This window comes from Sinocyclocheilus grahami, unplaced genomic scaffold, assembly GCF_001515645.1.
Source record: "Sinocyclocheilus grahami isolate Dianchi unplaced genomic scaffold, SAMN03320097.WGS_v1.1 scaffold2006.1, whole genome shotgun sequence".
NCBI lineage: Eukaryota > Metazoa > Chordata > Actinopteri > Cypriniformes > Cyprinidae > Sinocyclocheilus > Sinocyclocheilus grahami.
The window spans coordinates 61745-87447 of record NW_015507185.1 but is presented as its reverse complement, the minus strand read 5'-3'; the positions used below and the strand labels follow the sequence as shown (position 1 = coordinate 87447).

At 38.1% G+C, this 25703-nt stretch overlaps 2 protein-coding genes across 4 annotated transcripts in view; one reads left to right on the top strand and one right to left on the bottom strand.

Annotated features, from left to right (window-relative positions):
* Positions 1-10544, top strand: part of otoa (otoancorin) — a 14641-nt gene extending 4097 nt beyond the window's left edge. The window contains exons 10-28 of the mRNA XM_016260123.1: positions 72-214; positions 877-985; positions 1079-1300; positions 1391-1552; positions 1689-1829; positions 1915-1970; positions 2742-2862; positions 2988-3106; positions 3256-3391; positions 4202-4395; positions 4632-4722; positions 5234-5399; positions 5500-5687; positions 5830-5982; positions 6562-6704; positions 6833-6969; positions 7071-7168; positions 8645-8879; positions 10175-10544. Of these exons, the coding sequence (XP_016115609.1) occupies positions 72-214; positions 877-985; positions 1079-1300; positions 1391-1552; positions 1689-1829; positions 1915-1970; positions 2742-2862; positions 2988-3106; positions 3256-3391; positions 4202-4395; positions 4632-4722; positions 5234-5399; positions 5500-5687; positions 5830-5982; positions 6562-6704; positions 6833-6969; positions 7071-7168; positions 8645-8879; positions 10175-10254 (2694 nt within the window). The 3' untranslated portion in view covers positions 10255-10544. The remainder of the gene's footprint in view (positions 1-71; positions 215-876; positions 986-1078; positions 1301-1390; positions 1553-1688; positions 1830-1914; positions 1971-2741; positions 2863-2987; positions 3107-3255; positions 3392-4201; positions 4396-4631; positions 4723-5233; positions 5400-5499; positions 5688-5829; positions 5983-6561; positions 6705-6832; positions 6970-7070; positions 7169-8644; positions 8880-10174) is intronic.
* Positions 1-25703, bottom strand: part of znf687a (zinc finger protein 687a) — a 26305-nt gene extending 602 nt beyond the window's left edge. Inside the window, exons 1-13 of one of the 3 annotated variants that reach the window (XR_001607551.1) lie at positions 25499-25703; positions 22694-24761; positions 18866-18944; positions 18653-18737; positions 17469-17653; positions 16497-16688; positions 16183-16345; positions 15872-16099; positions 14755-14867; positions 14558-14660; positions 12978-13440; positions 11784-11867; positions 10959-10962 (exon numbers count right to left, since the gene is read on the bottom strand). Coding sequence is in view for 2 of the 3 variants with exons in the window: in XM_016260129.1 (XP_016115615.1) it covers positions 12859-13440; positions 14558-14660; positions 14755-14867; positions 15872-16099; positions 16183-16345; positions 16497-16688; positions 17469-17653; positions 18653-18737; positions 18866-18944; positions 22694-24746 (3783 nt within the window). In the remaining variant the exon portion in view is untranslated. Of the gene's footprint in view, positions 1-10958; positions 10963-11515; positions 11868-12638; positions 13441-14557; positions 14661-14754; positions 14868-15871; positions 16100-16182; positions 16346-16496; positions 16689-17468; positions 17654-18652; positions 18738-18865; positions 18945-22693; positions 24762-25498 lie in introns of those variants that run through there. The other 2 variants (XM_016260130.1, XM_016260129.1) reach the window with 2 other exon arrangements.

Here is a 25703-nt window from a genome sequence, read left to right as displayed (position 1 = left end):
CATACGAACATAATGTAAATTCAAAACCACCTATAACTGCAAATAACTACAGTAATCTTTCTCTTTGTCAGCTATGTGAGTTTTTCTGGACTTCAGATTTCTCTCCATCATTTCAAAATGTTAATGGAATACAGCCTGCCCTTGGCCGAACACTTTTTCAACGCTTGAAACATGAGTGTTCCAGCGGCGACAATTTCACTCAAAACCTGGACAGGTCAGGATTTCCATCATTACTGTGTGTTTAGTGCATGTGTTTGGTAAAATATATTTAGGTTATCAGCATTAATACACTGGTTCCTCTGGAAGCCTGTTGCCGCTCTGTTTAAAGAAATAAATAAAAGTGATTAAAAATATATAAAGTCACACTGAGAAATTTTCAATTACAAGAAATGAAGTCACAATTATGAGATATAAAGTTGCATTGTGATACAGAAAGTCACATTGTGTGATATAAAGTCACAATTATGAGGAAAGAAGTTGAAATTTCAAGATATACAAGTCACATTGTAAAATCTAAGGTGCAATTATGACAAACAAATTCAAAATTTCTAGATATAAATTCACATTGTGAAATTTAAGCCACAGTTATGAGAAAAAAGTCTCAAATTTTAGATAAAAAGTCACACTGAAGTATTAAGTTGCAATTAGTAGAAACAAAGTTGCAATTACAAAAAATAACATTGTATTTATAATATATAAAGTCACAACAGTGAGATTTGAAGTCACACTATGAAATATAAAGTCTCAATTGTTTGAAACAGAGTTACAAAATATAAAGTCTCATTATGCTTTTAGTTTATTTACTCTGATATGGAAACAGGTCTCCAAGGATCACATCCTGAACTCCTGTTTCATCAACTTCTTACTTTTTCACAGACTGGGCTCTCTGGCTTGTTTCTTTGATGGTGCACAGTCTCTGAATCTGAATCTTAGCAGAAAACTGCTGTCTCAGATTGATGCCTGTAACAACCCTGAAATAGGCAAGGTCAGAACTGCCACTTTATTCAATCGCTATTGCTCCCAAATTCCTGTAGCATAACTGTAATGTTACTTTTTCTTCCCCTCAACCCTCCCTCAGGTGAAAAGACAGCTAGTACAGAACATTCTGGAGAAAGATAGCAGTTCCTCCTCTCCTGAGATTCTGCAGTCTCTGGGATCCGCCGTGTCTGCCCTTCCTCTTTCCTGGCTGTCCAGCGTCTCTTCTGAGGACCTGAACAACATTCTCACCAACTTGAGTCAGGCCAGTTGGAGCCCAGCTCAAGCTAAGACTCTGGCTAAGAAACTGTTGGAAGCTGCTAAGGTTAGATTTTCAGCTCAGTTTATAGAGCTGAGTTTTGTTCCTTATATATATATATATATATTGTTTTCACAAGAATGTTGTCTTTTGTAGAATTTAAGTGGTGAGAAGTTGTTGTCTCTGGGTACGATGGTGAGAGGGGTGGCCAGTTCCCTCCTCAAGAATGTGAAGGCAGAAGGGCTGCTGGGAAATCAAGCCCTGAACACTATGAGTGAGAAGATGTCCTCCCTACAAAGAACTGCACTACTGGAAGCGGTAAGAATAAGATGAGTTCATTCAGAAAGAGATGGAAAAGCTTCCCCAAATAAGAAGAATAAAAAAGTGACCAAACTATCAGTGAAATCCCTCATCCTTGATTCTGCTCTCTCTCTTGGTTTTATCGAATCCACAGTTCCGTCGTGATGTAAATGCATCTGAACTGGTGAAGAGGTTGCCAGATTCTCTCCTCTCTTCTCTGTCCCTGTCCACGCTGGAGAAGGCAGACCTCAGCTCTGTGGATCAGCTGCAGGGACGCGGCTGGACTCGTACTCAAGTATACACACTTGATAGTAATATAAAAATCCAAATCCATTACCTCTACATTCATGTTTCTCTAATGTCCTTATTTCTCTCTGTAGTCAGTTTTCCTTCTGAAGAAGATTTTGGGTAATAAGATCAGCCTTGGAGAATTAGGGTGAGACTCTACAGTATATGATTGCAACATAATACATGCTAAGCTATGCTTTGTGTACTTTATGTAGACCTAGAAGGATTTTTTAAAATAAGATAGATAAGATCTTTAAAAAAAGAAAGAAAACTAAATGAAAATGAAACTGCTACTAAATAAAAAAAAATCCCTCTTATTTTTTAATGATAAATAATTTATATAAACTTGTGAGCAGAATTGCATCTTAATAAAAATAAATGTCTGCATAAAGGCTGGAATAAAATATATGACTTTTTAACATTGGAGCAGATTGCAAAATTGGGGCAGATTTTAAAATTGGAGCATCATACACTTGCCGACTTTGTAAATGGTTACAGAGAAAAACTGGGCATCATCGACTGAGGATCACACACTACTTGACTTTCAGGTCGTTCTGACCACAATAAACTCATGCAGAAATGTGTGCCTCGAATTGCTAGGAAATGCATGATAAACTAAAACAATCAGATAAAATGTTCTAAAATTGGCTTCAAGTATGAAACATTTGATAGCCTCTGACTGGATTACAGTCTGAGGCTAAAAAATTGGAGTCTATACCCCTCATAGCCTACACTACGCAATTTTCTGTGAAATCTGTCAACGTTGACTGCTTAGAATCTGCAGACTGACTTTGATTTTCAACAGCTAGTGTTGAGTTGTCCATACTGCAAATCAGGGCAAAAATCTTGTGAAAAATTATGTAGTGAATTACAGCCTTAAGATGTAATATCCTGATCAAGCTCATGGTGTTTTCAACAGGAAGCTGGGTCAGGCTGTACAGGGTGTCACTTGTGAAATGATTGAAAAAATCAATCGAACTGATGCTTTGGAAATGGCAAAGACACTTAACAATTCCTGCGCATGGCTCTCCAGGGTTCAAGTAAACATCACATATTCATCATGCTTTCACGCACCGTCTTTCATCAGCTCTGCCAATTTTCCATGATTAAATATAGAAAAAAAAAAACATTGTTTTTCCCATCCCGATCTCCTTTTCATTCTTAGATTCGCTGTACCGCTCAAAAACTCTTTGCAAGTCTGGAGGAACAGAGACCAGGATATTTCAGTGACATTAAAAACTCTGAGCTCCAGGCCATCCCAGCTGTGCTGCTCATCCATCTACCGTAAGAACAGAACAGTGCTGTATATGCATAAAAGTTAAATGCGTTCAAATTGAATTTAACTTCAGTTTAAATCATATGCTAAGACAGACACGTTTTTATTTTTTTACTTGTCCCCTCTCACACTATCCATACTGTCATGACACATTCAGAGTGGAGAAGATTCAAAACCTGTCCGATGCTGTGTGTCCTGCTTTCATGGAGAAAATGAATCAAGTCAACCTGTCCTCTCTGCCAAACAGCTCTCCAGCACGCAGTGCACTTACCAAAAGAGCCATCAGCTGCCTGGTAATATGTGCACACATATACACAGGCTTTTCTTCTCCTGTCCAAAATAACCCACGCACATCTAAAGTTAGCGTGTTGCTGGCTGCAAGCCATTTCAGTTCTGTAATGTGATGCATTTCTGAGTAAAAGAGAATATTTAACAAGAAAAAATGAGGGTGAGACTTATCCATCATGAACTGATTGGATGGTGTGCAATACATACCACAATCCAGTCAGACTTAATAGGCGTCACAGTACACTTTTTTTTTTTCAAAATATATTTATTTGCATTTGTTTTAATACAGAACAATACATAAAAAATATATACATAAATAAAAGAAAACACATACCCAAGTAAGAGAACCTTATAAGAACAATTTTTTAAAAAACACACCTGGAGACCTTTTTTTCTTTCATTCTACTACCCTGTGTTTCACGTTTTTGCATTTCACTGCTCTTTTTTCATTGACTTTCTTTGTGGAAGTGATTGACCTTTGTGCATGGGATCGCGTCTTGCACAGCATCTTTTGCAGCATCTCATGCATGACCCAGAGTTCTAAAATAAACAGTGCTCAAGTTAAAAGTTAGTAACATGTCTCTAGACCTTGTTTTTTTTTCACAGTCTCACATTTTTGCTTTTAGAAACGCACACATTTATAGGATGTTTACATGGAAAAACAATAGAAAAGAAGCACAGTAGAATACAAATGGCTGATGCCTAACATTATCCAGTAGACAATGCAGACCATGTGACATCAGCAGAAAAGGAAAAGGATTCTTCTGTACTACTACTGCAGGCACTGTCCTAATCTGTATCCTGCATCTGTGCAGAAGAGCAACTCATCTGATCTGTCTGCGGCAGAGGTTTTGACTCTAGGCCCTCTGGTGTGTGAGTTAGACCCAGCCTGGATTTCCTCTCTGAACCCCGCGGCTCTGAACTCCACCCTGCAGGCTCTCGCCTCCTGTCAGTATATCCAGCAACAGCACAGAGAGCATCTGTTCAGACTGCTTACGACCACCTATGGGTAACGGCATGTGCAAAATCACACATAACCCACATTGGCGTCACACAACCCACATCCCACATTTTCTAGTTGTTTCATTGTTAAAGAGACTGTGCCTGCAGTGGCTTCAAAACAAGTGCATTTTAAACATTTGAAAAATTCCTCACTTTAAACATCCTTCTTCTCTAGCCTTAAGAGTTAATGCAATTAGCAATTTTGCATTGCTGTTAATGATACATGTGTCTTTTTTTAACAAGGGACACTACTTTATGGTCAGAGGAAGATATGAGGGTGCTTGGGCCACTTTTGTTACTTAATGACACTGCCATTGAAAAGCTGCCACCCAAAGTAAGAATCTCAGCAATGCTGTTGACCAGTAGATTATGAAAAAGTAGGATTAAATGTACATCATTTAAAATGTATTTAATGTAAAATGAATTTAATTATTGTTCAAATAATTAAAAAATAATATTTTAATTATTGCATTTGTATTAATATGTAATTGCTATATTATATATTTTTTAATAATAATTATAATATAATTAAATATTATTGTTATAAATATTAGTATTAAGTGTAACATTTTTGAATAGATTTTTTAAACATTCTCACAGCTATTTATGTATTTTTAATTTATATATATATTTTATTTAACATTAAATAACTATAAAACTATAATATCTATCTATATATCTATCTACCTATCTATCTATCTATCATCTATCTATTATTTTTTTTACTTATGAATAAATAAATGAATAATTGTTTCCTTAATTTTATTTTAAATGGCCATAATTTTATTATTTATTTCTTTTTAATTTACCCATCCATCCCTCCATTCCGCTCATCTGTCTTGCAGAGCTGGGTAAAGTCATATCTGTCAGACCTGATGGACAGTTTGCCCAGTCAGCCTGTGGTTCCTCCTCCAAAGGAGTTCCGCTCTTGGTTTGATCTCTCTGCACTTCATCGCAAACTTTTTGACCTCAAAACGAGTAGCACACTACAAAACCGCAGGAAGCGTGAAGGTAGGTGTGCCAGAGAGTGCATGTGAAACAACCAGAATAATCAATAGAGGAAATGTTAGTGATATCTAACAATATGCCATTTGTATTTCTTTCTTTGAAGTGGTGTCCACTCCAATAGAGCCCACGCTCCCATATATTGAGGATCTCAAACAGGGGAATGTATACTGGACTCCCACCCAGTTCAGTAAAATGACTGTGCAGACTTTCAAAGATGTTGTGCCAACATTAGGAGAGATAACCAACTACAGCACAGAACAACTGGCTGCACTCAGAGCAAAAACTCTGGAGGTACACACAAACACACACACACACACACAAACCCCGCAAATTAAATTTCAATATATACACAATATATATACACAACAGAATCTAAGAAAACCTTTACAGCTTGACTTCAGTGGTCAAAGACAATGTCTATTGTATATGGCAGGCATGGGGGAGTGTGTCTATGTTGAATGAGTCCCAGATTGCTGATCTGGGCTGCATCTGCCAGAGCTTCAGTGCTGAAGAGCTAGGCAACCTCAGCACTGCCTCACTGGACACTCTTGAGACTATGACCACCTGCAACTTTACCCAGACACAGGTAATACAAACACACACATTCAGTCACCAAACAGCATCTAGAATTTATATATAAAACTTGTAGTAAAAGAAATGTTATGAAATAAACATTATTTATTTATTTACTACTGTGCAAAGGTTTGGGCTCAGTAAGAAATTAACTTTTATTCAGCACGGATGCATTAAATTGACCAAAAGTGACAGTAAAGATGTTTAAGACGTCTGAGTTTCACAGTTACATTATCAACACTGATAATAATATTAGGTGTTTCTTGAGCAGCAGATCAGCATATCAGAATGATTTCTGAAGGATCATGGCACTGAAGACTGGAGTAAAGGCTGCTACAAATTTAGCTTTGCCATTACAGGAATAAATTACATTTAAAATAGTTATTTGAAATTGTATTTCACAATATTATTGCTTTTACTGTATTTCTGATTAAATAAATTCCGTTTTAGTTAGCATAAAAGACTTCTTTCAAAAACATTTAAAAATCTTACCGACCCTGAACACTTGAATTCATTTTTTTTTAGCATATATTAAATATACACATTTGTATTAAAAATATACAAAAACAAATGAAAATGATGAATTCTGCAGAGGACAGCAGTCTGGCAGGCCTTTGAAGGGGTGGCTGGAATCAACGTGTCTAGATTAGGACAGCTGGAGATGGTGGGTCTGGGACAGTTTATCTGTGGTCTACAACCTGGCCAGATCAATCAGCTCAATCCCCTCAGCTTCAGGTTAGAAACACTTCCACATTCATGGCTATATTCTCAATTTTAAGTATATTTGTTTACCCTACAGCACAACAAAACTGCTGTGTACAGACCTGGTCATTGTGATTTCCTGTGATGTGTGTGCTTCTCAGGGAGTCAGTAGAGGCGGTGGGCCGTGCTCCTTGTCCTCTGAACATTAGAGAGCATCTAAAAGAAAAGGCAGTGGCTGCATTTGGAAAATCACACACCTGGACTGAAGCTCAAGTCAGCATTATGGGCAACATTATTGGTGAGTTACAAAGGACACCAAGTGATAAACCTGAATATTTACACGTGACTAGTTCAAGCTTAAAATGTGAGAGCTGCCTTTGTCATTCCATGTTTTTCTAGCTGGTTTAAGTGCTGTCGAGCTGGGAAGTCTAAATTCAACCGTCCTGCCATTCATTCAGCCATCCGCCATCCCTCTCATATCCTCGGATCGCTTAGCTGTAAGTTTAATCTCTTGTTTGCAGACTTTCATGTTTTATTTCTTGCTGCGTATTTTATATTTGGCTACTTCTTAAAGGGATTCTTCACCCAAAAAAAGAAAATTCTTTCAGCATTAACACCCTCGTGCCGTCGTAGATGACTTTTAGAAAAACAATGTATCTCTGTTGAGTCCACATAATGCAAATGGATGACTCTCTCAAAGTTGATGATTCAAAAATCGTGAAAAAACGAACACAACAGTAATCTATACAATCCCAGTTGATGAATCAATGTCTTCTGAAGTGAAACAATTGTGAGAAAAAAAACATGATATAAGTGATTTGGAAGCACAGAGGACCTTCACTTCTCACACAAGTTTCACAAATTCTGAAAGTTGGCCAGATGCAATGGTTTATAGTGTCAAAAGTTAAAATTATTGGTATTTTTCTCTCACACACACCCACTGTTTCATTTACAGTCCACAAGATAAAATAATAGCTGTGATGACCCCGGTCAAAAGTTTACATCCCCTTGATTCTTAATACTATGTTGATACCTGAATGATCCAGGTATTGTTTAGTGATAGTTGTTCACGAGTCCCTTGTTTGTCCTGAACAGTTCAACTGCCTGCTGTTCTACAGAAAAATCCTTCAGGACCCACAAATTCTTTGGCTTTCCAGCATTTTTGTGTATTTGAACCCTTTCCAATAATGACTGTATGATTTTGAGATCCATCTTTTCACACTGAGGACAACTGAGGGACTCATATGCAACTATTACAGAGGTTCAGACGCTTACTGATGCTCCAGAAGGAAAATTATGCATTAACAGCCGGGGGGTGAAATCTTTTTGAATTTGAAGATCAGGGTAAATTTAACTTATTTTGTCTTCTGGGAAACATGTAAGTATCTTCTGAAGCCTCTGAAGGGCAGTACTAAATTTAAAAAATATGATATTTAGGCAAAATAACAAAAATTTACACATCTCCAAAGTTTTCACCCCCGGCTTAATGCATGGTTTTTCCTTCTGGGGCATCAGTTTGAACCTTCTGTAATTCTTAAGAACACAGTATTAACAGTTTGAACGGGGTCATTTTTATAAATTCAACTATTATTTTCTCTTGTGGACTATATGTAAACATCTTTTATGTGAAATATCTTATTCAGGTCAGTACTAAATAAACAATAACATGCATTTTGTATGATCCCTCTTATTTTGGTAAAATAATTAACATTTTGCAGATTCTGAAAGGGGAATGTAAACTTTTGACCTCAACTGTATTGATTCATCAACTAGAGTCAATATGGTTTACCGTCATGTTTGCTTTGTGTGGTTTTTAAAGTGTCAACTTTGGAGGTACCATACACTTGCATTATATGAACCCAGAGATTGATTGAGGAGGGTAAGTTAATGATGAGAGAATTTTGGGTGAAGTATCCCTTTAATTGAGTTGCTCTGTAAGAAAAGAAAAAGTGACTCTTGTCATTTGTGATCAGGCACTGTCGGTCAGCCAGTTGAAGGCTTTGGGTCCTGACAATGCTGCCGCAGTAACAGAGGCTCAGCGTTCAGGGCTGAGGGTCGATCAAAAGGCTGCACTGGATGAAGCTGTGGGACTGAAAACTGCACGTACTGAAGTGCCCACTGGAAACTCCACTGGAAACTCCACTGGAATCTCCACTGGAATCTCCAGTCCAAGCTCTGGTGGATCAGCCCCACTGCCACTAAAAGGAGGTAAGTGACAGGAAAAGGGTCAGGAAACCTGTTTGGTGATAGTCATCCACAAATTATTCTTAAAGGGGTGGTTAAATTGTTTTTTTTCTGGGCTTGATTGTGTTGATGGGGTGCAGTCTAACATGTGTTAATGCCCATGTGTTTTCCCCACATAATTTACCTTTATTCCACACCACTCTGTCCCTTCTCTGAGAAATACGCTGATCATTTCCCGCTTTTATGAAGCCCCGTCCTCAGAAATAGGTGATGGGCTCTGATTGGTTAGCTAGCCAGTGTGTTGTGATTGGCTAAACCGCCTCTAGTGCACATCTAAGCGCCCCGCCCCTCACCTCAGCGGCATGTGCTCCGGTTGTATTGTAAACAATGGCGTCGTTAATATCGCTTATCAGTTTGAGCCCGACTGAGAAGCAGAGGATATTATTGAAGAGGATCTTGCAGAACCTGTGCAAGCAAGGCTTTTAATGGTAGGCCTATGTTTTTTATTTGTTGTTGTCTCATACTTTTAGATACGCTGTTATTTGTAAATGCTACTGCTTATGTTAGCTTTTAATATACGGTTTTATCCTGATTAAAGCTTTAATACAATACGGCAACTGCACGCACATCCATGTTTAAGGCTTCTCATAGCTATGTGAAAATAAGTGTATAATTGGAACAGTTCATTGTTGGAGCTGAGCTGAATGAGTGAGAGAGAGAGAGAGAGAGAGAGAGAGAGAGAGATGCAGAGCGTGTGTAGAGCAGCGGACGCGAGGAACAGTATTAAGAACTGCTACTTTAGAACATTGATTTTGAAACTTGTGAATCCATTAGAATCGTTAAGACAGAATCGCGATTCATACATGAATAGATTTTTACGTGCACCTCTAGTTTTCTCTTTCTCTTCTCTAAAGCAGCGCAGCATGGCCTCGCCCCCTTTGCTGCCTTTTCCCGAGGGCGGGGTTTATCTAGGTTTGTTACGTCACGACCCCGGGAAGTAACTTGTTGTAGTCCCTACCAGCCGTTTTTGTAGGCATTAAACTGCCAGAATTTTAAAAGACGATATCTCCGTTTGCATTGAACTTTCAGCTTCGTAACTTTGCAGATATTGTTTATGATCAAACAGTAACATTACACACTCACCTTTAAAAAAAGTGAAATCGCAATCAACCACCCCTTTAATAATCTCAATGTGACCCAGAATTATTATTATTTTTTAAATTCTACTAAATAATGACCATTACATTTGAATGGATCTTTTATTCGTAAAAAAATAATTATAAAACAAATTTACAAATATGTTTCTCTTCGTACTCCAGGTGCAGCTGTAGAGAGCATGGCAGGATGTGTCCTCCTCATGCAGGCCATTGCACTGCTGTTGTTTGGATACATTCTCTAAGGAGCAGAAGAGTCAAAGGCCATAGGATGCCATGTGTATGATCAACCAGCAAACCAGTAGATTTAAGAAACGTTATAATTGCTTTGTTTCGAAACTTCAACAAGTCACTGATTGCACATTTAAACTTTGCGCTTAGACCATAACCAAAGATAGTACAAGATGGTGAGATGGTGGTTTGATAAAATTTGGGTCTAGCCCATCTTTAACTTATTAAATGTATTTTAGAGAGAAACTATATTTGATAATACTGCTATTTAGGTATTTTCAAATGGACATCTATTATTATTCTATGAGAGACAGTAAACACTGTGTATACTTCATTAAAGTGTATCTAAGATGTAGTTTTATTATCAGTTATTTAATTGCAGTTAAATGTTTGTATTAGTTAGAGGTTGTGTTCTATTTCAAATCATTTATACCCAAACATAAGGGTTAATAAAGATCTGTCTGTACAGAGAGTAAGTGTGAGATTTGAAGTCAAAGGTGACACTTTCACACCCTCATGTGGTGTAGAAGCGAACCATAGCTTCTGATGACCCGAAGTTCATGCCAACCTTTCGTCAGGTGCACAAGCCATCTACCTTGTCTTTGTCTGCTGTTGTCACATGAAGGAGTTATGTAAATTATTGTAAAGGGGTTATGTAAATTATTCAAAATAGCTATTATACCTCATTTATCATCAAAGAGTTTAAGCTAAATGAAACGCATCTGGTCACTCAAACTCCCAAATGCCTTGCAAATATCAAGATATGCAATATACATTATCATTGAAGCCAATAAGATTTTGTTTTCAAAGAAATGTATACTTTTACTCAGCAAGGACATATTAATTTGATCAAAAGTGACAGTAAAGACATTGCTCTAAAACGTTTCCATTTCAAATAAATGCTGTGCTTTAAGAACTATTGATCAAAGAATCCTGAAAAAAATGCACCATGGTTTCCACTAAAATATTAAGCAGCACAACCATTTTCAACACTGATAATAAAAAATATATATATAAGCACATTAGAATGATTTCTGAACGATCATGTGACACTGAAGATGGCTGCTGACATTTTTTAAATATATTAAAATAGAAAATAATTATTTTAAAATATAAATAGTACACCGTAGGAAAAAAAAAGAAATACTTGGTATAAAAAAAGATGTAGTTGCCAGAACTTTACTGTAAAAACTACAATAGCAACATTTTAAGTTTTACAGGACTGAACTTGAAAAAACATTTTTATTTTTGATAGGTTTATCAAATGAGTATATACAGTAGACTATAACAAGGCATAGAGTAGTGATTTAGCCATTACAGTTTTTTATTTATCTCAACACAATCCATATGAAACAGCCAGAAAAATTCAGGAGGTTACAGTAAAACAAATCTATACTAATCATCTTTAAAAAGAAAACCAGTAGACAAGATATGTAAGGCACCAATAAAACATAATTCCAGCGCAAACATCAAAATAACTCAACTCTTTCAAATCATCTGCTTACTTTAATCAAATTAATCAAACTTTAACAGTAATCTTAACCTTAGACTAAATGAAGAAGGCACTTTTTTTGTTCTCATTCTAAAGATCAGCAACTATTCAGCAAGTTTCCTGATTTTAATGCCTCTGTGGAAACACAAATAGAAGAAATACAAACATTAAACATAAAAATAATTCAAGCACAAAGGAGTGACCTGATTTGGGAGCATTTGGCTGTGCTAAACTATTAGTAATTACAGTATTATATCTATATAAGCAGCTGCATTTTGCATTAGAGAAAACGGACTGTTGTACAATGGAATCAGTAGGCACAGGAATTTAGCAGGGCTGGTAAATGTGTGTATGACACTCTCAATATGATGCTCAGTGTCTCTCAACCTCTCAGATCAATTAAGAGCTAGTAGCAATCACTTTTTAGGTTGATCAAACCTAATCATTCCTCTATAGTATTACTTGTCTCCTCTTCTGTGTTTTTACGAAACTTGTCTAGCAGAGTTACTACATGTTATTACAAACATGGATTGCCCTGATGCAGTGTATTTCTCTAGTTTTTAGGTGAGAATGTGGAGTGTTAAAAGCCTGTGACAACCCCAAATGTTTATAATTTGCAGACTTTCAATTACATACACGCCTTATGCTGAATCTTACAGAAACACCCCAAAAATAAATACAAGAAATTATATTTTGCATTAAGAAATTGAAATCTACCTGAATGAAATTAAACATTACAATTAAGTACATTTTCTCATGAAAACGGTCTATCTTAATCTTAACATTTTACTTTTGAGATTTTCTGTAATTAGATATTCATTCACGTAATACAGTAATTTGTTATTGGTTAATTTATTATCTGTGATGCTGTAGTTTTTTTATTTAAATCGGCATAAAGGGCTATAAATTATATAAATAAATTACAAATGTTTTTTACATACATTTTAAGCATTACAGTAATGAGAATTGGTGTGCTTAATTAAAATCGAAAAGTCACAAAGTAAAATAAATATCACTTCAATTATGCTTAATTTTCTTTAAGGAAAACATAATTTCTTGTTTTTTGTTGTTGATTTTGGGGTGACATGTTCTTGACAGGTTTCATGAGTCTCACCCTTTCCTGTCTCTACGCTGGTTTGTCTGTTTTGTATGCGGTGATGAAGGCCATGCCGTGAGTTCTGAAGTGTGTATTAAGATCAGCAGGTTTGCTAAAGTAACGTCCACACACCTTACAGGTGTGCTTACCTTCCCCATCCTCCGCCTGTGTCCCCCCTACACTCGAGGGTGACCCTGGGGACCCTGCTGCAACTGCGGAGTCAGAGGTCACAGAATTTGAACCAGTGACAGGAGACACCTCGGCGCGCTCGGAGCGGGAATCACGCACGCGATGGCTGATGAAGAGATGCCTGCTGAGAGAGGAGGAGGATGCGAAACACGCACCGCACTGCTGACACTGAAAGCTGCTGCCCCCGTCACGGTGACAAACAATATGCTGGAGAAACTCTTCTCTGTGCTCTGTGGTAAAACCACACGGCATGCAGCGGAATCCTGCGGTTTCCTGCTCCTCAGCTGCAGCTCCTCTGCCAGGCCTGGTCAGGCTGCTCTCGGCCAATTGGCTTTCTGCTTCAACTGAGGCCCCGCCCAAAGTGCCAGGACCACCATCATGCTCAGACGAGCTGTCAGCTGCATCTGTGATACGAGGAACTGCCTGAAAGTGAGAGAGACACACTGAAAGTGACTTACTGTGCCAAAACTACAGGAAGTCGTTCACTTTCAATGAGCTTTACTCTAGTTAAATTGTGTCCAGTTACTTGATAAAGTTGTAAAAAGTTTGACTTTATGTTTGAGAAATTTGAATTTGTTTCATAATTGATTCATTTTGAGAGAACTGAATCAACACTGAACTGACTTCAAGCTTCTGAAGAGCTGCTTGTCACTAAATTTCATAATTTACAAACTAAACTGAACTAACTGGAGCTGAACAATGACACTATTGTTTTCTCAATTTATGAAGTTTGCAACATTGCTTCTGTTATTTTCTTGTTTATTATTGTGAAGCTGCTTTGAAGCTAGGGCTGCACGATAAATCGCATGCGATATTTAACGCACATCTTATCAGTAAAGCCGGCACCGCTGATTACAGAACCGGCTTTCTGACAAGATGCGCATTAAATATCGCATGCGATTTATTGTGCAGCCCGGTATCGGTATGTACAAAGCGTTCTCTTTCTCTCTCTCTCTCTCTCTCTCTATATATATATATATATATATATGTGACCCTGGACCAAAAAGCAGTCATAAGTAGCACAGGTATATTTGTAGCAATAGCCAACAATACATTGTATGGGTCAAAATTATCGACTTTTCTTTTATGCCAAAAATCATTAGGATATTAAGTAAAGATCATGTTCCATGAAGATATTTTGTAAATTTCCTACCATAAATATATCAAAACTTAATTCTTGATTAGTAATATGAATTGCTAACTTCATTTGGACAACTTTAAAGGCGATTTTCTCAATATTTTGATTTTTTTGCACCCTCAGATTCCAGATTTTCAAATTTGTTGTATCTCTGCCAAATATTGTCTAAATATTGTCCTATCCTAACAAACCATACATCAATGGAAAGCTTATTTATTCAGCTTTCAGATGATGTATAAATCTCAATTATGACTGGTCCAGGGTCACATACATGATCAGTGAAGAAACGAGGTGAATTTCAAAAGCTGAATGTTACGATGAACTTAAGCAACAAAAATCACTGTCAGGTGATCATGGCTTTGGACGTGTTTTGTTCATCTTAGAGTGTATTTGAGCTCTTACCTGACTCTGTGTGGCTGCTCCTCTGTCTCCTCCATGCTGAGCCTGAATATGTTTCTCAAGAATCAGCTTACTGCTGAAACTCCTCTTCCCACCTGTACAGAGTCTTCATAACAAGAAATGACAGTAAATGCCTTTGAAAATAAGACAAACAAAAAAAGTTATAAAAGAAAATATGCTGCTGAATATTTTTTACTCACTGGCAATAAAACGCTCTTTTGATGCCTTTGTGCTTGACACGAATGTGGCGTCTTAAACTTGACGATGAAGAGAAGGACCCTTCACAAAGAGTGCATGGAAACTTCTTCAGTTCCTTCCAAAAAAAATAAAAAATCATGATGAAACATTGTTAGTTTAGGTTTGTTGGTTCAGGACAAATTGGAAACCATTCCAATTTAACAAAGAAAAAACTAATTCCAAAATCATTCTAATATCTTGATTTGGTGTTCAAGAATTGTTTTTGTTAGTCTCAAAGTTGAAAAGAGTTGTGCTGCTTAATATTTTTGTGAAAACAGTGATACATTTTTTCAGGATCCTTTGATGCCTAAAAAGTTCAAAAGAACAGCATTTTTTTTTTATTTATTATAACATTACAAATGTCTTTACTGTCACTATCTTTACTGTTCCATCAATTTAATGCATCCTTGCTGAATAAAATTATTATTTTTTTAAATCTATTGAATAGTAGTGCAGTGTTTCCCATACATTGATTTATTTGTGGCGCTTACTGTCACTATCTTTACTGTTCCATCAATTTAATGCATCCTTGCTGAATAAAATTATTATTTTTTTAAATCTATTGAATAGTAGTGCAGTGTTTCCCATACATTGTTTTATTTGTGGCCCCTGCCACAATATCAAAACTGACCGCCACAAACAGATTTTCCAAAAAGCTTTGACTTTGTTGAATCAACATGAGCACTGCACGTTTCAAACCCGAAACCTGGTGCGGGTGTTTTTATATCACTATATTTCTGAAGGAAACCACTGTCTTCAGAAAATTTAGGATGTCATTTTCATTTAATCTTGCATGTAATGTCTGATAAAGCAGCGCTTGTGAGTAGAGCGCTGCTTTGTGTACAGCGTTACCAGGTAAACTGATAATCTCCTGCTTTAACCACCTCCTGGCAGAGAATTAATTTGCATAATGTATATATGCCACCCGCCACAAATAGTGTGTAAGTCTGTGGGAAACACTGATAGTGTATAAAATACTGACAAATATATTCTTTTTTTTTTTTTAGGTAGGGGTATTGAAACATTTTGTCAGTGCAAATAATCTCCTTATTGTTGAGTTCTGCCTGATGAAGTCCTGACCTTGCCATGCTGCTCAGACATGTGGGTGATGTAGTTCTCTTTGTCTGTGTAGTGCGTCTGGCACTGTGAGCAGCTCCAACTCTGGAGAGCAGCGTTCCCATCCTCTCTCGCCATTCTTCCTCTGTCCTCATCTTCATCCCGTCCCCACTCCTCCCCATCAGAGCTCTCCATTTTTACCAAGTTGTTCTGTGCTGATGTGTCATAAATGCTAGAGTCCCTATGAGAGTCCTAAAGACAAATTACAATGAGGTCATACACTCATAATGTCAATGAATAGAGCTTATTTTTGTCGAACTAAATAGAAAGCAAACCTTAACATGCTCAAGAAGGGAACCTCTCTGCGTGAATAGCTTGTTACATTCAGGACATTTAAAGACGTGCATCTTCTGCTTGGCTAAGTGAGTGTCAATATGGACACTGAGCAATGCTTTTTGAGTAAAAACCGTCCGACACATCACACATTTATAGATCTCCCTGTCATAAAAAACAATAGTTATTAGCAACTCAAAAAAAAATGCAAACATTCAAATAAGGCTAACTGTTTTTAAAAGGGTTGCTTGACTGCAATTCAAGTTTAACTGCAATTTCCTGTAGCTTCACTTTCAAGGTAGTTTCCCCAACTTACTTGGACTGCCTTGCTGTCTCAGGGAGTTCAGGATGCAGGGAGGCACAGTGGGCTTCAGCACTAGAGGAAGATTTAAAAGCCATGGGGCAGGAGGGGCATTTATGGAAGACCTCACAGTGAGCCGTCTGCATGTGAGTCTTTACAGCATTCAAACTATTCACTCCACCAAACACCAAATGACAACAAGCACATCTGCAATGAAAATGAGAGAGAATGAGCATTAAATTGCTCTTTTAAAGGGGTCCTATTATGCTCTTTTACAAAGTCTTGATTTTGTTTTGGGGGTATACTAGAACAGGCTTTCATACTAGGTTGTTCGAAAAACACATTATTTTTCACATATTTTACATTATTACAACACCTCTCTCCCCAGTCTGGCATGAACAGCTCGAATAGTTCCTGTATCAAATGAAGGCCCGCCTTCTGAAATACGAAATGAGCTGTGATTGGTTAGCTGGGCCAGTGCGTGTTGTGATTGGCACCACTCGGCACCTGGTCGGGAAATGTCATGCCCCTTACCATAGCCGCCTGCTAGCTTCAGTGTAAATATTGTGTCAAAATCAAAGCTATTTGAGCGCAATTTAAACCCAGATGATTGTAACTCCTCTAAGTTCGTCTGCCTTGGGAAAGCTAGCGTGTCTCCGACATAGTGATGATAACACTCGTTGCCTTCTCTAGTGCCGCTCAACCAGGTCTCGTACACATTCGTCGATATTTGTGATATCACAAATCACAGAAAATATGCGTTGCAGTACAAACGAGTCGTTCGTTGTAGTTTTTGAAAAGTTAAATAAAAGATCTCCTTTTGAAGTGGACTTTGAACTTTGTAACTTTGCAGATCTTTTTTTATGCTCAAACAGCAACATTACAGACTATCTAAAGTTGAAAAAGTGAAAAAGCATAATAGGACCCCTTTAAAAACAATAGATGAAACAAGGGTTTTATTAGTAGTCTGTATGACTAGGTGGTTACCTATATCCAAGGCGCCGTGAGTAGTGGAGGCAGGTTTGATTCAGATGAGTGTTGAGGTCCTGAAACTGACAGGTGACACCACATTCAGGGCAAACCAGTGGAGGGAGCTGCTGATGTAGCCGCCGGTGAGCCGCAGCACTACATGAGTTCCACAGCGGCATCGGAGGAGAACACTGCATACAACACTAGAGAGAAATCAAAATGTAATAGTATTAATTCATATTTAAGTAGTTCACACAAAAGTGAAAATTTGCTGGCAATTTCCTCACCCTCAGGCCAGCCAAAATGTATGTGAGTGTCTTTCTTCATTGAAAAACTGAGCATTACATCACTTGCTTACCGATGGATCCTCAGAGCTCAAACAGCTGATAAAAACAATGCAATAATCCACACGACTCCAGTCTGCCAATTAACATCTTGTGAAGTGAAAATCTGCGTGTTTGTAATAAACAAATCCATCATTAAGACTTTTTAAAATTTTAAACCATTGTCCTCTCACATCAAAATCCACCAACATATTTGTTATGATGATTTCACTTGTAAATGGTGCTTGATCTGTGCATATTTCTCTCGATTCAGACGAGACAACATTTTCACTGGAGAAAGCAATATTATAGATAGAATACTCAATGGAAGCAATCGTTTGAAGTTAAAAAATCTTAATGATTTGTTTGTTTATTGCAAACACAGCTTTTCACTTCACAAGACATAAATCGAAAGACTGGAGTTGTGTAGATTATTGTGATGTTTTTATCAGCTGTTTGGACTCTCATTCTGACGGCACCCATTCACTGCAGAGGATCTATTTGTAGAGCAAGCAAATTAAAAATTTCTCTAAATCTGTTTCAATGAAGAAACAATCTCATCTACGTTTTGGATGGCCTGAGGGTGAATATATTTTCAGCAAATTTTCATTTTTAGGTAATATTAACAACTTGTAATAATAATATTGTTCATTTTATTATGTATTTTATTGTTAAATAATATTAAATAATAATTAAAAACTGCAATGAAAAAATGTTAATATATTTTTCTGATGCATGTAGGACATTTTTGATAAAAAGTGTTAGCAGGGCAAATGCAAGTCTAAACTACTGCAAAACTACTGGCCCAAATAAACCACCAAAAAAAAAATGAAAATGCTCACTGTTATTGTCCTGACACCTACACATGCACTCACTCACCGTTTCAGTGCCACCAGGCTCCACCTCTTGAAAGTGTGCTACTATTTCTGCCTTCCCTTTGAATGGACTCCAACACTCAGTACAGCTGAGAACATTGAGTACACAAACATACCAGGCAGCATCTTAATCACTCAGTCTCCATTCATTTTTGTTTATTTCTCATTCATTCAAACATAAAAACCAAATAAACATGATCTGACAGTGTGCTGTTACCTGTTATCAGAAGATTGTGACAGATGGACACCACTTTCTTTAATGGCAGACAGAGCGGAGGCAGCTGGAGAAAGCACACCTGTAAAAGAGACTGTACTGTAAGCACATATTACATATCAGCTAAATCATTCTGAAATGGACATGGGTTAATGAAATGTACTAATCTAGATAATTGTGGTCAATTATCTACAACACTGTAAACCTCCCTAAAGAGTACTTTTGCAATGCACTGAGCACAGAGACTGCTCTTTGAAAAGGCATGCAGAAAGAACAAGCCCCAGCTGAATTATTCTGCATCAAATGCTTGAGTCCTTTGTTTTGCAGTGCACAGATCCCCTGTGGATTGAGACAGTGACTGCTCCCTGATCCCTGTGTGCACACCTGCTACTGTTACCTACAACTATGAGTTTCATGTCTGTTTTTACTTCTGAAATGTTTTATAAATGTAATTTGTTCAGACAAAGAAAATAGTAAACTAAAATGAAGAATCAAATTTCATCCAGACAAGGATTTCCAAAAGTTTTAAAGGGGTCATATGATGCGATTTAAATTATTTATTTCTCTTTGAAGTGTTACAAGCTCTTGGTGCATAAAGATGATCTGTAAAGTTGCAAAGACTAAAGTCTCAAATCCAAAGAGATATTCTTTATAAAAGTTAAGAGTCAACCACGCCTACCTAAAACGGCTCGTTCTAACGCCCACATGTCTATGTCACTATGTGGGAAGATTTGCGCCGTGTGTGACGCTGTGAAAGCGAAACTACTTTGTTTGGTCTTCCAAAAGAAGAGACGACTAGAAATCAGTGGTTAAGTTGTATTTACAACACTGTTCCAGAACAGTTCAACCCAAATATTCAGATGTGTGCAGCACATTTTATGTTTCCCGATCCTGGGAGAGTAGACTACAATGCCTGCTGTTCTGACTCACAGACTGTAAGTAGGTTTTTATATTTATAGAATTTGATGATTCAAACGTGAGTTTTGAGCAGTGTAGAGTAGGGCTTGTTGTTTGTCATTTCTCCGATCACAAATGCAGACATGGTTTTATGTTTACGCAGCACGATGCAACGCAACGCGTAAAAATACAGTTTAAGTCATTATAATCAGTAATTATGTCCCCACTGGATGCAACAAATGCTTCGTTTATAATGGGTTTTAATGTTTTTGTCTCGTCGCTCCGGCCAGACAGGCCATCACAGTATGTTAAGGGGCGTAACATTTCCGTCACACGCTTGGATAGCTGGCCAATCAGAGCACACCTCGCTTTTCAGACCGATGAGCTTTGTAAAAATTGACACGTTTCAGAAAGGTGGGGCATAGAGGAGAAACAATAATGTACAGTATGTGGAAAATAATGTGTTTTTTGAACCTTAAACCGCATAAACACATTTCATTACACCAAATACACAAAATAATGTTCTTTTTAGCAGCATCATATGACCCCTTTAATAACAAGGACCCCAAAATATGATAATATCTTTGTGAGGAACTCCTTTCTTAAAATATAAAAGTAGGTATACAGACTATTAAACACTAATGTTCAAAAGTTTGGGGTCAGTATGATTTTTTCAGTCTCTTATGCTCACCAAGGTTACATTTGTTTGATCAAAAATATTATACTATTGTGAAATATTATTACAACTGATTTCAATTTTAATTTAAACACTAATGTTCAAAAGTTTGGGGTCAGTATGATTTTTTCAGTCTCTTATGCTCACCAAGGTTACATTTATTTGATCAAAAATATTATACTATTGTGAAATATTATTACAACTGATTTCAATTTTAATATGTTAAAAAAGCACTTTATTCCTTTTACCATTACTCCAGTCTTCAGTGTCACAACATTCTTCAGAAATCATTTTAATATGCTGACTATCATTATCAATATTGAAACTGCAGACTTTTTTCAGGATTAATTTATAAAAAGTTCAAAAGAACAGCATTTATTTGAAAATGAAATCTATTGTAACATTATAAATGTCTTTCATGTCAATTTTGATCAATTTAGTGCATTCACACTGAATTAATTTACAAAAAATAAAAAGCCCATTAAATGCAAGTAAAGTGTCTGCTTTTAAGGTTTCAAATAAGTTTGGGGAGAATAAAATGTCAAAATGTGGGTGAAATAATGTTCCATTGTCATTCGGTGTAACACTTATATTTATGTAAAAATTGAAACAACATATTTATTCTGAACTGTACGTATTCAAATATATAAAAGAATAAGTGAGCATACTAAATTTTATTGCATTGTGTACTCACACTAAGCACGGTTGCCTTGAACCGAGCCCGAGCGCGATTATCCCCCCTCCCCACTCCCCCGCTGGCCTGCACTCACACTTGCACTAAACTTTCTGGGACGGAGCACGCTTACGTCATGTGCGAGATAATGGAGAAAACCACTTTCGCTAATTATTCGACTTTCTGTCGAATAATTAATAATTAATTTATAATTTATGTTGTGCATTGATTTTCACTTGTATGTATCAGAGAATTATTATGGAGGCAGCTGACGTTAATTAAATCATTTGCAGCATTATTCGCAAACTACATTTCCTGTTCATCAATAAGGTAAGAACCAGAGCCATTATAAAGCGCGATTATCCCCCCTCCCCACTCCCCCGCTGGCCTGCACTCACACTTGCACTAAACTTTCTGGGACGGAGCACGCTTACGTCATGTGCGAGATAATGGAGAAAACCACTTTCGCTAATTATTCGACTTTCTGTCGAATAATTAATAATTAATTTATAATTTATGTTGTGCATTGATTTTCACTTGTATGTATCAGAGAATTATTATGGAGGCAGCTGACGTTAATTAAATCATTTGCAGCTTTATTCGCAAACTACATTTGCTGTTCATCAATAAGGTAAGAACCAGAGCCATTATAAACCTAAATATACTTGATTGAATTAAGTTTATTGAAAAGTGTAGTGTAGTAGTAGTAATAGAATATGTTTGCGGTCGTAATGATGACAGTAGTGCACACAAAATAGGATCTATTCCGCACTCCGGCCCGGTTAACGCTACACTGCATGCGTGCCGCGCCCGAGCCCAACTGAACCGTGCCCTGGCCCACCTCTTCCAACCGGGCCAGGGCCGGCTAAACGAACCGCACCCGAGTGCGGCATGGAGCGCTCACACTAGTCAAACGAACCGGGCTTTGGGGGTCAGATGTGCTCGGGCGCGGTTCAAAACGCCTAGTGTGAGTACACCCTAAATGAGTAAAAAAATTCTTGCTGACAAATGGCCAAAATGGTATAGTGGCAAAGTTTCAAAATGTAAAATTACAATTAGTATTCTTTTAATATGTCATAAACTGATTCTTGTGGTAAATACACTGACAAGATTGTTACACAATGACATTTTAGTGGCTGTTTTCTGTAAATCATGGTAAAAATGTATGATATTTCTTATATGTGCAAAAAAATATGTATTTAATTTAACAGGACACTTTCTAATGTATTGAAAAACAACAACTTTCTGACAGGTTTTTAGAAAGCAAAATTTAAAAATGAAATGAAAAAAAGTGTGTTGAATTAATCTAATTGATCCTAATTCAACATTTAAAATACATTTTGTAAAACCTTTTTGGTTCCTCTCAAATTGTCCACAGACCCCCTATCATCCCCGCGTGGACCATATTTTGACATCGCCTGATCCAAAATGTGCACAATGTAAAATTAAAATATTTACTCCCTTACTCACAAGTCGTGTTAGTTCATGATGTCTAAAAATATTGAAAGTTTTTGAGAAAAGGCCTTATAAGTATTCTTTTTGCTACTGCATCTATAAATACACTAACACTGATAAAGACACAAACCTATATGCACGGTATCCTGCTGGCCAATCATCTGCTCCACACTGACAGGACTCATGACGAGGTGTGAGCACTGCATAACCAGCCCCTTCTCCTTGTGCTCTCGTGCGTGGAGCAGCAGGCTGCACTTATTAAAGAAAGCCAGGCGTTTGGAGCAGTGGTTACAGGTCACCTCGATCCTCATAGAGCGCCGATCGTAGTGCCTCGCCAGGCTGCGTTCCAGTGCGAACGCATCCCCGCATTCAAGGCAACGGTATCCCGTTGAGGGCACTCGAAGACCCCATTCTGGGGGAGGTGGGATGGAGAGGTCTGGCTGATAACTTGGCAGTGGATTCTTACTGTTTAGGATTTTGTTGAAGGCCTCAACTAGGCTAGACTGACTGCGTGAGATCACAGCTCCCGGGCTGTTCACAATGGAGGCTGCTTTGGCAGTCCCAGGATTCCCATTCATTGTTTTCTGCCCCAAACCGCGAACCCCAGGCATGGGTGAAGAGGTGATGGAGGGGAGGGTTGATGTTCTGGTGATCTTGACTGCAGTGGTGGAAAGACTGGTGGCCATCTGATTCTGTGCCTTGCTGGCTGCAAATAACATAGCTGTGCTGGCATCCTGAAGGGTGGACACTGGCAACATCATCTCCTTTGAACCCTGAGCTCGCCCTTGAGGAGCATCACCAGACCTCTGAATCCTACGGGCCCCTGCTTGAACTTTAGAGCCACCAGGACCCTTGGAGGTCCCTCCTTTAGGAGCCACTTTAGATACAGAACGTGTGATGTTTCCAGCCGTCGTTTTGACAGTCTTGATTCTGACTTTGAGAGGCTTGGAGGAGGTTTTGCTGGAGCTTGTGACATCTTCAGAGGGGGAATCTACCAAACTAGTCTTGGTGGATTTCCCTTGTGTCTTCTCACCTCCACCATCCTCTGTTTTTAGTTGAAGACCACTATTCTCCTGCACACTTATGCTCATGTCATTAACTTGATCTTGAGGGCCTTCTTCTTTTCTGACCTTCTGTTCTGGCTCATTGGCTTCTTGTTGATTTGATGGCTGAGGTTGAGGGATTTCTGGCTCAGGGCTTTCAGGAGAATCTCTCTCCTCGATTATGTGCTCCACGTCTTTTTCTTCAACTGGCAGATCGTTTGTGGAGGTCAAAGATGTTGGGTTAACGCCGCTTTGTAGAAGTGTTGGAATCTGGACAGATGGCTCTTCGATTTGAGTGTTACTAACTGGTAAGGAAGGGGATGAGGGAGAGGGTGGTTGAAACACACTTGAAGGAGACCGCTGCATGCGTGGTACCTTGGGAGCAGAGCACCGCTGGGAATCCGGGCTTTCTTGTATGACAAGCGCAGGGCTACCGAGGTCTGGTTCAGATTCTTCATCTTCAGATAAGCGTCGACGGACTCCTGCCCTCAAAGTGCCATTTAATGGTGGTGCTTCCTCACAATCAACTCTTGGAGGAAAGTCTGAATTAATTAAATGTGAAGATAAGACAGGAGGATCAGTCAGGGGTAAAGACCGAGGTGGGGAGAAAGCGCTAGAAGGGTGTTTAGAAGAAGTGCCATCCTGGTTGTCATCACTAGAAACACTAGGAGCAGAGAGAGACCAAAGTTGCCCATTGGGCTGCATCCGGGTTAGAGTTGGTGGTGGAGAGGGTTCTGTAGCCCCATCAGAGACAGTTTTGAGTCCATTATAGAAGAACGGATCTGGTGGCACCAGGCCATATTCGCTGGGACCTTTCTGGGGAGACTCATGTGAGGAATCAGCACCAGAAATGACCCCTTCAGTTACATTCCCTTCAGTTTTGTCATCAGAATGTACACTGTTTTTTACAATCACACTGACCATGGAGGGGTCATTATGTGGAACTAAAGCAACAGGCTCAGGGCTTTCTGGAGGTCTTAGGCATGGACTTCCACTTCTCTCCTTTCCAACAACACCACTGCGCTCATTATGATTGCCATCAGTGTCAGACTGAATTGCTTCTTTGGCATCGATGTCTGGAATGTCAAACGCTGCCAGCAGGTCATCAAAATCTGGTGTCTTCATGTCCCCCATTCCCATGTGGATGACAAATACCTGCATTACAAGACATCACAAAAAGCACAGATGTGATCAACTGTTCATAATGTAGAAAATAAATGATGTAGAAAATGTGTTCAGATGTATTCAACGTTTGGAAAACACTAGAAAAGGCACATCATTTGCTTGTCAAACACAATAAATATAAAAAGGTGTGTGTGTGTGTGTGTGTATATAGCTAAGTTATAGTTAATAGCTACATTAAATAGCAGGAAATAAACGTCAGGGGTTAGACAGGAAGTAGGCTATCAATAACATTAGATCTTCTGAATATTACATTTTACATTTATGCAGTAGCTTTGCCCAGCTGGAATTTGATATGTGAATGTATGGAATAACGCGTAGTGCACGCGTTTATAACTTGATCTGCAAATATAACTTTACTGTAGTCATTTCATATGCTAGCTAAACCAAAAAAATTTCAGGTGTCTTTTGCGCGACTAACGTTACCTATTTTCACAGAGAATGTTGTTCTGCAATAACTGTCAGTCTGCAGGTCGCGATTATGAATCGTATCTGTCAAATATAATAGTCTCGCTAAAGTGTCTAGCCCAACAGCTACAGTAGATTAGCTGAATGCGCAGTCTGCAACGTCTGACGTCGATAATACAACACACAAGAAGTTCATACGATGATGATGGCTAGTATGAGTTCGCGTATATATTTATAGAGACAGTAAAGCGATAAATGTGTGTATTGTTGCTTTATGTGTCCAAGCGTAAAACTTTTTTTACCTGACCAAATATTCTCGTCTACTCCTGGACTGACCCAGGACGGCGCACAGTATTTGCGTCACCTCTGTCTGAAGAAAAACAAGTCGTACACATGCAAATGTCGAGAAGTGAATTAGCGAAAAGAGAGCCGTTGATTTCTGTTTTATTTGCTTGTGTTCAGTTGCTTCGCAAACGGCCGCTGTCATGAAACAATGACGCAGCTATT